The 13871-nt window shown below is 53.6% G+C and overlaps 6 protein-coding genes across 6 annotated transcripts; 3 read left to right on the top strand and 3 right to left on the bottom strand.

The window, feature by feature from the left end:
* Window positions 1-461: 461 nt before the first annotated feature.
* On the top strand, window positions 462-2265 carry PV08_07334 (beta-ketoacyl-acyl-carrier-protein synthase II; the record flags this gene model as incomplete). Its single annotated transcript, XM_016381664.1, has 6 exons — window positions 462-513; window positions 610-776; window positions 861-1040; window positions 1198-1554; window positions 1622-1990; window positions 2104-2265. 6 exons carry the CDS (start codon window positions 462-464, stop codon window positions 2263-2265), a joined length of 1287 nt encoding a protein of 428 aa, XP_016234766.1.
* A 456-nt stretch (window positions 2266-2721) lies between these two features.
* Window positions 2722-3949, bottom strand: PV08_07333 (uncharacterized protein; the record flags this gene model as incomplete). Its single annotated transcript, XM_016381663.1, has 3 exons — window positions 2722-3122; window positions 3179-3778; window positions 3838-3949. 3 exons carry the CDS (start codon window positions 3947-3949, stop codon window positions 2722-2724), a joined length of 1113 nt encoding a protein of 370 aa, XP_016234765.1.
* A 490-nt stretch (window positions 3950-4439) lies between these two features.
* On the bottom strand, window positions 4440-5831 carry PV08_07332 (uncharacterized protein; the record flags this gene model as incomplete). The annotated part of the gene is made up of 1 exon (XM_016381662.1): window positions 4440-5831. One exon carries the CDS (start codon window positions 5829-5831, stop codon window positions 4440-4442), a length of 1392 nt encoding a protein of 463 aa, XP_016234764.1.
* Window positions 5832-6468: 637 nt separating this feature from the next.
* PV08_07331 (uncharacterized protein) lies at window positions 6469-8217 on the top strand (the record flags this gene model as incomplete). The annotated part of the gene is made up of 3 exons (XM_016381661.1): window positions 6469-7205; window positions 7262-7763; window positions 7819-8217. 3 exons carry the CDS (start codon window positions 6469-6471, stop codon window positions 8215-8217), a joined length of 1638 nt encoding a protein of 545 aa, XP_016234763.1.
* A 345-nt stretch (window positions 8218-8562) lies between these two features.
* PV08_07330 (uncharacterized protein) lies at window positions 8563-9831 on the top strand (the record flags this gene model as incomplete). The annotated part of the gene is made up of 1 exon (XM_016381660.1): window positions 8563-9831. The coding sequence occupies one exon, from the start codon at window positions 8563-8565 to the stop codon at window positions 9829-9831; it is 1269 nt and encodes a 422-aa protein (XP_016234762.1).
* A 757-nt stretch (window positions 9832-10588) lies between these two features.
* On the bottom strand, window positions 10589-13453 carry PV08_07329 (uncharacterized protein; the record flags this gene model as incomplete). The annotated part of the gene is made up of 1 exon (XM_016381659.1): window positions 10589-13453. The coding sequence occupies one exon, from the start codon at window positions 13451-13453 to the stop codon at window positions 10589-10591; it is 2865 nt and encodes a 954-aa protein (XP_016234761.1).
* Window positions 13454-13871: the final 418 nt, after the last annotated feature.

Raw genomic sequence — 13871 nt, 5'->3', positions numbered from 1 at the left:
CTCTTGTATCGAGAAGACGGAGGAGTAATGAATACAAACGAGTGAGCACCTACAACAAGAGAAATATCTCTATCTTTGTACGAGTATCATTGGCACAATGGGGCCCAGCCGATTCTGTTGTGTCATTCGGTGGGCGTAAACGTAAACGGGTTGATTGTGGACGGAGGCGAGAGGAAGATGCAGAAGAGAGACGAAAAGAGAAGGAGTCAGCGAGACCAACAAAGAGCCCGGAACCATCGGCGGGAATCTCCGGGATCACGTGCATTGCTTACTAAGAACTCACCTCACTGAGTTTCTCCCTCTCTGCGGAACAGCGACAGGTTCTTAGGGGACTGCATACGGAGCCAGTTACTCGATTGGTTCTGGGCTAGACAGACACGCGTTGGTATTTACTTCGAGCCCTCTACGCCCTTCTGCTACATCCCCTGCGTCAGCGGTGATTGGCCAGACGATGCGATGCGATGCGCAGAGTGGTGGTGACTGGACTGGGAGCTGTTACGCCCTTGGGAGTTGGTATGTAAGCTGATTCAATCTTCTCCCTCTGGACCGACCTCCTATTCAGCCCTTTGGCTCGAGTCGCCAGTGGCTGACCCAGTCATCAATCAACAGGTGTCCGTCAGACATGGAAACGTCTCATCAACGGTGACTGCGGCATCGTCTCAACCAGACACCTCGGGGACGAATTTAAGACCATCCCAAGCCAAGTGGCGGGCTTAGTACCCGTCCACTCTTCGCTGGGAGGGTCATGGCATGCCAAAGACCACGTCACGCCCACAGTAAGACCCCGAGACTCAACTTGATCCTGAGTGACCCTTTCGTTGGTTGCCAGGACGGTGCTGAACGGGAATGAATGTCCCTAGGAACTCAGACAAACGGCAAGATTCGCACAGTACGGCCTGGCGGCATCAGCTGAAGCGCTCAAAGATGCCGGATTCGAAGCTGGAAAAGGTCTTGATCCCGAAATGACCGGCGTCTGCCTTGGATCTGGAATCGGCAATCTCGAAGAGCTTTATGATACCACTGTAGCTTATGCACAAGAAGTGAGTCAACCCACAGCTCACCCCCCTAGACACGCACGCACAAACTCCACGCCCCGTGCCTATACCTATACCTATATCTATACCTATTCCTCTATGGTTCTCTCCCCGTAGAGTGCACGACTAACAGAAGGACTTTTGTTTATTAATGGCGCAACAGAAAAACTACCGCAGAATCCACCCCCTTTTCGTCCCACGTCTACTCATCAACCTCGGAGCAGGCCACATATCGATGCGCTATGGCCTCCAGGGCCCCAACCACGCCGTGACAACGGCATGTACGACGGGCGCTCACTCCCTGGGCGACGCTTCCCGGTTCATCAAGGCAGGCGAGGCGGATGTCATGATCGCCGGCGGCGCCGAAGCCTGCATCCATCCACTTGCCATAGGCGGCTTCGCGAGATCACGGAGTCTGGCGACCGTGTTCAACGACGAGCCTCAGAAGTCTTCGAGACCGTTTGATAAGGACCGAGCCGGGTTCGTGATCGGCGAAGGCGCCGCGTGCGTTGTGCTAGAGGTCAGTTAGCCAGCCACCACAACGTCACCACAACTAAATATCCAGTCTCTGACTCGTTATTTCCTAGGAACTCGAACACGCCAAGGCTAGAGGTGCCCGTATTTACGCTGAACTCGTGGGCTACGGCAACTCCGCAGACGCTCATCACCTGACCGCGCCGCGAGAAGACGGGAGAGGGCCACTCCTCGCCATGAAGAAAGCTCTTCGTCAGGCCCAAATCCCTCCGTCGGCTGTGGATTACATCAACGCCCACGCGACCTCGACGCCACTGGGAGACGCCGCCGAGAACAAAGCAATCGAGACTCTTATGCTCGGCGAACACGGGAGGTACAGTTCGGCAGAGATCACTCTTAGCAGCACAAAGGGTGCCATTGGCCATCTTTTAGGTGCTGCGGGAGCCGTGGAGGCTCTGTTCACTATTCTAACTGTACAAGAGGTATGCACTTCCAATCCAATCCCTGACCCTTTTCCAATGCGTGGTATTTGCATAAATGTAGCCTCATCATACCGAGTCGGTCAATTTGTTAACATTCATCTTCATCATAAAAGAACGTCATTCCTCCAACGATAAACCTCGCCTCGCCCGAAAAAGGCTTCAATTGCAACTATGTTGCCAATGTCGCCCAACAGGCAAATGTACAAGTTGCCCTTACCAATAGTTTTGGCTTCGGTGGGACAAATGCTACCCTTTGCTTCAAGAAATGGAGCTAGGCATCGAACCCCAACGACACGATATATAGCGTAGTCAGGGATTTTTGGTGTGGAATCTTCCATATACAAAAGTGGCTGTAATTCCACCCAACAACTCCGTGTATTTGATAGGAGTATCATCCGCGCTGCATCGTGAGCGCCGAAAGATAACCGGAGAGAAAATACCCGCTGGAGAGACGATGTGCGCAAAAAGCGGTTCTGCCCTTTCATGGACATCAGTTTCCGCATGGCATGGCTCCCTTGCTGTTGAGTGGTATGCTGGACATTTGCGTAAACCCTCTCCTCGATCCTCATACTTGTATACTTGTACAAGATACTGGTGCAGTCTGTCGGAGGGACTTCAGTCGAAGAATCGCACCGGTGTTCCATAATCATTCGGAGTAATGACCGCTGAAGACCGCTTCTGTCCGATTCTGGATCACTTTGTGTAAGCTCGTGATTTGCTCCAAATGTCTCTCAGGACACATCGATGGATGTCTTTCGAGGCGTAGCTCGGAGACCTGGCTGGGCCATGCCAACTCCGGTCGGGGCAGATGAGGCGCTGAGTGATTGTGGGAAGGATTCATTTGTTGCAGATCCAGGAATCGTGATTCGTGCAGAATCGGCCGGAACACTGAATAAGCCGGCACCTCTATTCCCGCTCATTGCATTGGAAAGCTGCTCTCGGAACCGAACCATTTGATACAGTCGCTTTCTTGGTATCAAAGGTTGTGTAACCAGTGGTTGTGGGTTAGCCAAGCTCCTTGCTATAGCCGACATGACCGCATCTTTTTCCTCGTCAGAATCAACCGGTCCAGCCAGCGCAGGATCAATGTCGTCGTCCAGGAGGGCTGGTGCATTGGCATCGATGGCCGCTTCTATAACACATGCATGTCAGTAGCCTCCACATCACAAAGACACTGCCACCACTTACTCTGCTGTCGAGCCTGATTCTTCTTCTGATATGCCGCCAGCAACATATCATAAGGTAAGCTTCTGCCCGGTACCGCCCGCTTAGCACCCATACTGTGGGATTTGCAGGTAAGACTCCTCGCGCACTGCGCACCGTTCGGCAAAGTGACACCGCACTGCTTCTCAACATCTACAGGCCCTTTGGGCTTGGGTGCCTTAGCCTTGGCCTCTTCCTTTTTGGTCTTCTTCTTTTTCGGCTCCTTGTCATCATCCCCTTCGGCCTTCCGCTTTTTGCTCTTCTTATCATCTTCTGCGTTTGCTTTGCGATCGCCACCCTTGGAATCATCGTCGTCATCATCGTCGTCATCCGCCCTTTCGGCTCGCTCTTTAGCTCTCTGGGCGGCTTCGCGCGCCTCTTTCTTCTTTCGCGCCTTCTCTTGTTTGGTCTTGAGACATAAAGCAACGTGACCTCTGGCCGTACGCTTGAGGATCACTTTCTTGCAATGCTTACAAACCAGCGTCTCGAGAGGCTCTTGTTTGCCGTTGGGAAAGTTGGCCATGGTCTCTTCGTCAAATTTTGGGACGTCTGGGGAAGGGGCTTGAGAACCGCCATTTTTAACGCCTGTGTATCTCGTGTCAGCGATTGTACGGCCGCACCTGTGCAGAACATCATCATTATACCGTTCGTCTCTTTCTCCTTCTTGATTTGGGCGGTGGATTTCAGCTTCTTCTTTCCCAACTTTCTATCGGCTTTACTGAAGTCGTAGCCGGAGGCGGCGACGAGGCTGCTCATCTTGCAAGTGGCAGATGAGTCCGGGGAAAACGATAGCGGACTGTGGTGACAGATATGATGATACGGTCCGCATCTGTGATGAACCAGTAAATAGTGTGGACCATGCGTCTGTTCTTACGAAGTGCAACGATTCGGGACGTAAATTCAAACAATCCTGATACTCTGCAACATGACAGGCAACCACAGTAGACTGTCCGCCACTTGCTTCGACGCAGGGTTCGATGCGCGCATTCAATCAATGATTTGTAACTTGCGGACCATTTGGTGTATAACACGCGACTAAGGGCGCAGGGAGCCTCGTCGAACTTTCCCCACGGGAAATGGGACATACCCAGGTAGGAAACTCTAGCGATACATACACGTGACTCGGCTCTATCTTTGCTAGAGACGAGATGGAGTGGAGAGGCACTCCCATACTCCCTATACTCCCTGGTACTTGAGGATTTTATCTGGCAAATTATCGCATCCATAGGTCAATTGCGTTGCAAGATTATTTCTGCATATTTTCACCTGCCACCGCAACGAGATTGCCATATTTCAATGTGTTTAATGTTGCGGCAAATTGCAGCTCGGAGGGGGACACGGTAAGGATCATGGCAGACTGGGCCTTGTTCGTCACTAAAAAGTGGCTACGCAAGATCATGGTCAATGGTGAAGATCTGAAAGGGGTGCGAGCCTGGCCTAAAGCTCGGGCCCGAATAACCTCTTTCAGCGCAAAAAGATCCGTGTTGATCTGGCGTCCCTGCTGCCGTTCCAGCAAAGTCTGCTTTGGTGCGGCCACGGATACATCATTCCCTCGGTCGAAATATTCGGATCCAGCAAGGTCTACGAAGACAAACTTGCCCCCAAGACACGGATATTGTCGAGCCTCGAAGTATTCAGCAACTGCATCCTCGGCTGCCTTCAAACGATTCTCATATTCTGTCTTCTCAGCCTCCGCCGCGTCGATGCGTTCTTGGTTGAGTGGAATCTCCGGATCGGGAACGAGTTTGCCTTCGGGCGTGCGGATCAGTGTCTTTTTGTGCTCTTCCAGGTAGATGTCTGTCGCCCGCTTACCGACTGGGACGAGCTCAGATTCTCGCTCAATGACAGCGTTGCGCAACTCTAGCGATGCTTTGTTTATTATCTCAAGCTCGAGAACGGCATGTGTACGTGAACTGTCGTCGTGTATCGAGGATGACCCGGTCTTTCTCATTCCTAGCCGGGCCAGGAAAACGGTTCGGAGCTCCGCAAACGACCAACATGGCCTGGCGATGACCGGGCGGACTCTGACTTTTCCGTTCTCCAACACTTCAGTCTGGCCTCGAATGTATGTCCGCCCATCGGCGCCTTCACGAACGTGGCATTCCATGCCCTTGTTCAAGAGGTCATATGCACATTTGCCCCGGACTTCGTAGAGACGGACAGCCACACCTAACAGCTCTTTGTTGGCCTGTCTATCATTTCTGTTCATGTGTATTTCCACGTTGATCTTCTCAATCACATGGAAGAGATTGTGTGCTGCCGAGAGACACAAGCCAAGTTGCTGGTCGTCCTCGTAGTCATATCCAATGATTGTGTGCGTTTTCCCACTGCCTGAATGTCCGTAGGCGAAGATATTGCAGGTACCTCCGTCCATGACTTGGGGAAACATTGGTGTGACTACGTCCGTAAAAACACCGCTGTTGGTTGCGTTCGCTGGAAAGACTTGCGCGAAGGAAGCTCCACTCTTCCAGGTCCGGCATCGATTGGAACTCAGCTGTGATGAGAGAGTTATACATTGCTTTGCTCCTTGCTGGGAGACGCTACGCTCCATCTCCGGTGCAGACGATTCACCTTCACTTGTAGGTCTCCATCGAACATAGACCTTGAAATACAGTGAGGGACGCTGTTGAGAAGCCATGAAGGACCGTGGATGCTCTGGGAGTCACATCACGGCTGCTTCTTGAAACGAGTGTACGTAACTCCAGCGTGGTGTGCCTTCTGTAAGTACCTTTATAGTTGATGTATTGTGTGAAGTTTACCTTGCGCCACCATCACAGAAAGGGGTTCTGCCTGTTTGCGAGGAGTGGAGCCTTTGCTTGGCACCACAAGGCTGGGCGAGTGCACATGGTGCTGATTGATTATCTGCATAGACGATTACGAGCCTTGGGCACGCAGTCTCCTGAGTGTGCTGCTTCCTGCAACAGTGTCGAGGGTGACAGTTGAATCAATCAATTAACACCGGCCATCAAGTCAAAGGGCGGGATAGGATGGAAGATCGTAGCCTATAACTACCTAGTTCACTCTAGCTCCAAGTTACGAAACTCTGATGTTCGTACAAAGGTCTGTACTACCGTATATATCTGCGGTTATCACCGTAACCCCAGGGAACAATTAAGTCTACTGCCGTTTCCACCAAACTAACAACCCGAGGCAAAGCGGCCAAATACGAATACGTGAGTTCTCCAGGCGACTCACAGCCTTGTGTTTCCTATTTGTCGGCTCGCAGAGTGACGAACAAGCCGACGGACATCAACAAGCGACGCGATCTTGCGACCATGACTACAAAGACCGTAGCCAAGCAGCCCTGGGAAGAGCGGGTTAAAATACCCAGAAAGGTTCGAGATGATTCGGTCGCGCGTGTTGATCCCCCTCTACAAGGCTTGCCCGATAAGCTTCCGCAGAACTCGCAGGGGCTTGCCCAGGCCGTCTTGACTCCGCGAGAACTCGAGATAACAGGAAAGTCTGCCATTGAACTCCTAGAAAAGCTCCAAAGTCGAGAGCTCTCGTCGGAAGAAGTTACAAGGGCCTTTCTGCGACGAGCAGCGCTTGCCCAGCACGCCACTAACTGTTTGACCGAGCTGCTCTGGGACGAGGCCATTGAGCGAGCACGATACCTTGACTCTTTACCGGAACCTGTTGGACCCCTTCACGGATTACCCATTAGTACCAAGGAGCATCATGGTTCAAAGTCCAAGAATGGTGTTGCCAACGCCTCCTACGTCTATTGGATCGGAAAGCCTCAAGGATCCATCCTGCTTTATGACATTTTGTATGACGCCGGCTGTGTTTACTTCGCCAGAACCACACAGCCGCAGACCATCATGCACCTCGAGACAGAGTCCAACATCTATGGCAGGACAGTCAACCCGTACAACCGGAACCTGACTCCTGGAGGCAGCAGTGGAGGCGAGTCGGCATTGATTGGCTTCCGGGGTAGTGTACTCGGTGTCGGAGGTGATATCGGTGGCAGTATTCGATGTCCAGCTGCGCACACTGGCATCTATGGTTTCAAGTATGACGGCTTCCTTCGGCAAATATTGCCTGACTGCCTGGCTGACATCTCAATAGACCGACTACGAAGCGTCTTCCATCGAGTGGACAAAGAACCCACATGATAGGCAAGGAAACTATCGGCTCGACACTAGGCCCCATGGCTACAGACAGAGACTCACTGGAGCTGTTCATGAAAGTCGCCTTAGCTGCGAAGCCGTGGAGGCTAGACCCCGGCCTGACCGCGAAAGTATGGACTCCGTACCACTTTACGAAGCCCCTGAAAATTGCTGTACAGTGGTGGGATGGCGTTGTCAAGCCCCATCCTCCGATGCTACGAGCCTTGAAGGAAGTATCCGAAGCATGCAAGGCTGCAGGCATGGAAGTAGTAGAGTGGGACTGCACGAAATTAGACCACAAAAAGGGGTGGGATATCACTGCTGGGCTCTACTGGCCTGATGGAGGGGCTGAGGTCCTGGGTATGATTGAGGAGGCTGGCGAACCAATCTTGCCTCTGACCAAGTTCATCATCCATGAACAACCGACAGCGAAGAACTACAACATGCACGAGTTGTGGCAGGTAAGTTTCTCTCCGTCATCCCGCTTTCTCGACTTGTACGGCTAACACCTTTCAGCTTGTCGCCGAAAGAGACGCTTACCGAGAGCGTTATGCTCGGGCCTGGACAGACACAGGTAAGGATGATGGGCGAGAAGTGGACGTTATTCTCTGCCCGCCGTCCTTTGGTGCAGCAACACCTCACGAACAGTCACGATACTGGGGCTATACTTCGAATTGGAATCTCCTGGACTACCCTGGCGTCGTGTTCCCCGTCACTACCGTTGACCAGGAGAAGGACAAGAAGGATGTCGACTATGTGCCGAAGAATGCAGAAGATAAATTTGTGTACGAGATGTACTCCCCTGAGAAGTACTTGGACGCCCCGGTCAATCTACAGATCATCGGACGGAGAAGCTATGATGAGAAGGTCCTTGCTGCATTGGTAGAGATCGAGAAGGCCTTGGGCAGGAAATAGAGATAGAATGACAATGCGAATTGGTCGCGGTACATAGCATGATATGCTGACTAAGACTTCACACGTGACCGTGACTTTTGTGAATCGTGCCTCATGCGGCAGACCCAAAGACAAAGTCGCAGCCTTCCAAACAAAAGCGTTTCCCTTGTTTCCACAATCCTCAAAAGTTCGGTATCTTCAAAGAGTATTTCACACAAAGAGCCATCCTTCTCTGACTTTTTCCACTGTTCGGTGTCTCCTCGTCTTGGGTTTCTTTCTGCCTCCTGCTTCATAGCCGCGCCATCTCCGCTCTCCTGCCTCCTACCATGCCTTGAACACGTCGCCATACATCTACACACTCAAAAGATGGACTATCACGTAGACCCAGATTCCCTAATCGCGCGCGTTGGCGGACAGTGGGCTGGCCCCGATCTCCAACGCGAGTTTCAAGCGGAGGTGGCAGATCTACTGGGCCGCAGAAACAGAAACTTTCCTGGCGCCCAACCGGTATCGTTCGCCGCGAAACACATTGCAGAACTGAAAAGAGAGGACTACTACGTGTGTGAAAAGACGGATGGCATGCGCTACCTGATGTATCTCAGTCGAGACGGCGATCGAGACATCCACTACCTGATCGACCGGAAGAACGATTACTACTATGTCCCTGGCCTGCACTTTCCTCACCACGAAGACCCTACCTTCAAACGCTTTCACACTGAGACCATCCTCGATGGCGAACTGGTCGAAGACACCTACCCAGACCGACCGCCGGAGGTCAAGTTTTTGGTCTTTGACTGCCTTGTCCTTGACGGCAACAGCATGATGCACAGACCTCTGGACAAGCGCCTCGCCTACTGCAAATCGTTCGTGATCAAGCCTTATCAGGCAATGGTAAAGCAGGATCCATCAATTCACCAACCTTTCGTCATCGAAGACAAATCTACCGAGTTCAGCTATGCTTTGGAAAAGATGTTCAAAGACATCATCCCCCGGGTCAAGAAGCTACATGGAAACGACGGCCTGATCTTCACGTGTAAAAACACACCGTACAAGTTTGGTACGGACGAGCACATTCTTAAGTGGAAACCTCCGGAGGAAAATACGGTTGACTTTCTGATGCACATCGAGTGGGCCACCTGTGAACCTGACCCCGAAGACCCCGATCAATCTCCCCAAAACGACTACGACGCCTTCCCAGCACGGTTCGGTCTATACATCTTCCACGGTAATGGAGGAGACTACGCGCATGTCGGCGACTTGTACGTGCTGCAGTCCGAGTGGGATGAATGGAAACGACGCCGGAAACCTTTGCAGGATAGTATCGTCGAGTGCTACCAAGAAGATCTTACGAAAGACATGCCGGGCAGCGACTCATCGGATGGGATGAACGGCACGAAGGCACATGCAAACGGCTCGGGCCAGACGAAGCAGTGGCGGTTCCATAGATTTCGTGATGACAAAGTAGAGGCCAACCACGTCAGCACTTTCCAAAGCGTCATCGAGTCTATTGAGGACCACATCACGGAAGAAGATCTGCTCGCGAATGCCTATGATATTCGCACGGCGTGGAAATTGCGGAATGCCGAGCAGGAAAAGAGACAAGCACCTCCCGCTGCCAGACCAGGAGGGAAGTGAGTGTTGAAGACGGAAAGCGAGGAAATCGAGAATGCTGGCGTCATAATCATTATCATAGTTCTTCTCATTTCGGATTTTGAGCGATTCGGGTATGGAATGGTTGTCGCAGCATGGGCAAGGGATCGGGGCACCGGACACCGGACACCGGACAACGAACTTCAGGCGGAGTGAAAGGGAAAAGGATTTTTGTTTCCCTAGGTTTGATATCATTTTCTTGAGCAAGGCGTCGACGAGATAGGATTAACTGGTAAGGAACAGCATTCAGGGGGTTGAGGAGAGGATGGATTTCAAGGTAGAAATGGAAACATCGATGACAATGAAAATGGTGAGGGGAATGGTAGAAGGGATGGGAATGTATGTGTACTGCAGTTTAATTACTGCAACGAGGGTTTCGAATGGCAGAGGCGAAACAAAAATGTACCAGCAAAATGCCAATATGATACCCATTTGATCGTTCCGTGGTGTTGCTTTTTGATCAGTACTAGTTCTTTTCTCCTCGTTGCATATCTTGTTCTGTTTTTGGCGGGAGGAGAAATATAGCATTATCATGCTCGCTGGTGAAAGGGGGGATTCCTCATGTTTCTACGTATCTCGTACTCGTTGTCACACTCCGCATACCCACGTACACCTACACCAACGTAGGGAGGAAAGTACCTAGGCAGAGAGGTAAGTACGTACCCAACCAAGGGTGGTCCGGTACGTATGTACATATTGTATATCTCTGCGGATGGATACCTCGTTGTTCAATTAACAACCATCAAGAAAACCTAAAGTCGGAATTCATCCAGTCCTGCTGCTGCTGCTGCTGCTGATCCCCTCCAGCTCCGCCCCCAATCGCCATCCACTGATCCAGGAAGGCCCAGTCGATGTCCATATCCATATCCAAAGTCACGTTCATGGGGTTCATGCTTGCGGTTGCGGTTGCGGTCGTCGTCGCGGTGTTCATGTACGGATTTGTATCGGCATTCGCATTTGTATCCATATCGGCACTCGAATCCGCATTCGTATCCGTCGTCGTCGACATCGCCGTCGCCGTCGTCATGAACGTGTCTGTGCCGTTGGACGCCGAAGAAGATACACCGCCACCGCCGCTATCCCCTGTGGTACCCATGGCGGCGTATCCACCTGCCCCAGACATACCTGTACCACTGCCATTACCTTGTGACGCCGTCCGTCCCGAGACCGTCGGCGTTTGGAAAGGAAGTTGGAACGGGAAGCCGTGGGTGACGGGATTACAATCTAATTGCCAGTCGTCTGCGGATTTGGTGCCTTGCTGGTGTTGGCGTTGCTGCCGCGACACACTCTCGTTCAGCGACAACGGCGTGAGATTGAACTCGTGGACATCGACAAACACGTCTTGTTGCCGCCCCTGCCGGCCCTGTTGATGATGATGTAACCGAGGCCACTCTCCAACCACAGGTTCTTTTCTCGAGTGATCCGTCGAGAGAAACCGGCAACGATCGCCCGATACCTTCTGCGTCGTAGCGGGATCCGAGCCTGCACTCACACTCGGTTGTTCGCGTCTCGACTGGTTCTGGTCTAATGTGCTGTCCAAGTAGTTGCTTCTATTCGTCGCCGGACCTACACCGTCAAGCACGACTCTGAGGACGTCCGCGACGCGTTTCGCCTCTCGACTCGTCGGGCTCAACTCGACGGTGATGTTGAACGCTGAACGCAGCAGGACCCAAACGTCTCTCATGCGCGGATCGGCGTCGTCAGTCTCGATGTTTCCCCCCGGGTGGCGCTTCTTCCATATGCTGACGGCCAGGCACAGCACGATGCTCGCGAGGTAGAAGTCGTTCATGGTGAAGCTGCTCAGCATCCACCTGGCGTCGTGCAGCTGGCCGCCGGGCTTGAACTCCTTGTGCATGTCGAGCATGCGTCTCGCGATGGCGACGGCGGCGTCGACGCACGCCGCGATGCTCTCCGGGTACCGGTCCTCGCCTGTCACGGGGTCGGTCACGGTCATGTACTTCCTGTGCAGCACGCAGAGGGACTTTTGGAACAGGAACTCGCAGTTCAGCCGCACCATGACCAGGTACGCCGGGTCGGCGAACGACTGGCTCATGGGCCGGATGCGGAGGATGTCGGGCACCGTGGCGTGGACGGCGCGCACCTCGCGGTCCAGGGCCATGACGTCGGCCTGGCTCGCGTCGCGGAACGACAACGCGTGCGCCGTCACCTTGCCGAAGCTGGTCATCAGCCGCGACTTGACGATGAAGTAGAGAATCTGCGTCGCCTCGTTCTCGGGCCGGCTGGGCGGGAGTTCGGTCGTGGACACGTTGAAGTCGGCGTCGAGCAGGTTGCGCGGGTCCTGCGTGTCCCAGCTGCCCGGCGGGATCTGGTTCGGCAGGCCCAGCTGGAACGACAGCATCAGGTCGAACTGCCGCAGCATGGCCCAGACGCGGCGCCGCATCTCTCCGTCGAACACGCTGAAGCTCGACGCAAAGTGGCTGCTGTCGCGGTGATACCCCGCCCGGTACGCCTGGCGGACGAGCACCGCCCAGATCAGCGCCGTCTCGCCCGACGGGTCGAGCGTCTGGATGTACACACACTGCGTGTAGAGGGCAAACGCCTCGATGCTGAAGCGCTTTAGTCGCGTCAGACCGCCCAGTCGCAGGCACTGACGGCTCGCGCTGAGAAATGTCGCGCGCGCCGACCGCTGCCCATCCGGCGTACGAGGCTCGAGGCCCATGGCCTCGGACAGCGTCGCAGACATGCAACATATGCTGAAAAGGATGCTTAGCCAGAACGGCGATGTGTCGACGGGGTCGGCGGCCCAGAACGCTTCGTACTGCCGTTGAAACTCCCACGTGTGGATGAACGGGATCACCATGTATGTGCTGTTGAAGTAGGTTGAGAGACGCCTGTCGACTTGTTCGCGCCGAGGTAGACAGGTCGAGATGATGTGGGAAAGCGTGGTTCCGGACGGGGCCGCGAAGAGGGTTTCTTCTTCTTCTCCCTCCTCCTCCTCCAGCTCCGGCGGGTCGCGATCGAAAGTGGTGGTGTCCTCGACACCGTCGTCGGGCTGACTGCTCCCACCTTCGCCGCCACCACTGCTGGAGACGGATACATGGGTCTCTTCCGACCCAGGGCTGACATGTAGTGCCGATTTGAGTTCTTGGATATTTTGCAGGATCGCCGACCAGTGCGTCGAGCCCATGTAGCGGGACTCGTCAGCGGTTTCGATGTGGAATTGCCCTTCTCTGGCGATGCTGGCATTCGTACTTACGGTCGCGGTCGCGTCGGAGCGAATCGTGCTTTGATTGGGGCGAGGCTGAGATGGGCGGCCGCCTTTGTCGACAATTTGCATGACGAGCTGTTCGAGATGACGAAGCCGCTCTTGGGCTTTGCCACGATTATTGTTGGCGCCGTTGGCGCCGCTCGTGCTGCTGAAGTCGGGTTTTGATGGCACGAGGCCGGCTTTACCGTACGTGCAGCTTTCCACGTCCCCCTTTCTGATGCATGTTTCGCAAGGGTGGCCACGGTTACATTTCAGCTTTTTCGATCTGCACGGCGCACACGATAGCGGTTGTCTGTTGCGCTTGTTGATGCCTCCGCTGGTCGAAAATTCAAGATTCGCGCGAAATTTGCCCGTGAGGGCTGAGAATTCTGTGGCCATTGTGAATGGGATACGACACTGGCCGACGCGAGGCGGAGTCAACCTGTCGACGTTGGCGCTGATGAGCGAAGCAAGACCAAGATGATCTGGCGAGGTAGTTCAATGTCGGGCCAGGCATCCCATGCCGCCGCGTGGGTTTTGTTCCCGTCACAAATGTAGGCGACGCTTCGATGGTGCCGAGATACGATACTGCTGCAGGAAGAAATGTGGCTCCTGTGTTTGTAACATGTACCCCAGATAACGGCATCCTACAGTCGTCTCTAGTGTCCTCGTGGGGATGATCTCTTCGACGCAGCGTAGAGTGGTTGAGACAACGATGTGGAATCAGGCGACAAAATACTCTTAGTCAGCAACCCACGCTCTCCACACGTTAACAGGAATGGCACACAAGACAGAGAATCAGAGATTTAAACTATCA

Source organism: Exophiala spinifera (assembly GCF_000836115.1).
Source record: "Exophiala spinifera strain CBS 89968 unplaced genomic scaffold supercont1.5, whole genome shotgun sequence".
NCBI classification, from domain to species: domain Eukaryota; kingdom Fungi; phylum Ascomycota; class Eurotiomycetes; order Chaetothyriales; family Herpotrichiellaceae; genus Exophiala; species Exophiala spinifera.
Note: the sequence above shows the minus strand (reverse complement) of the source record. Positions and strands in the feature narration are given on the sequence as shown.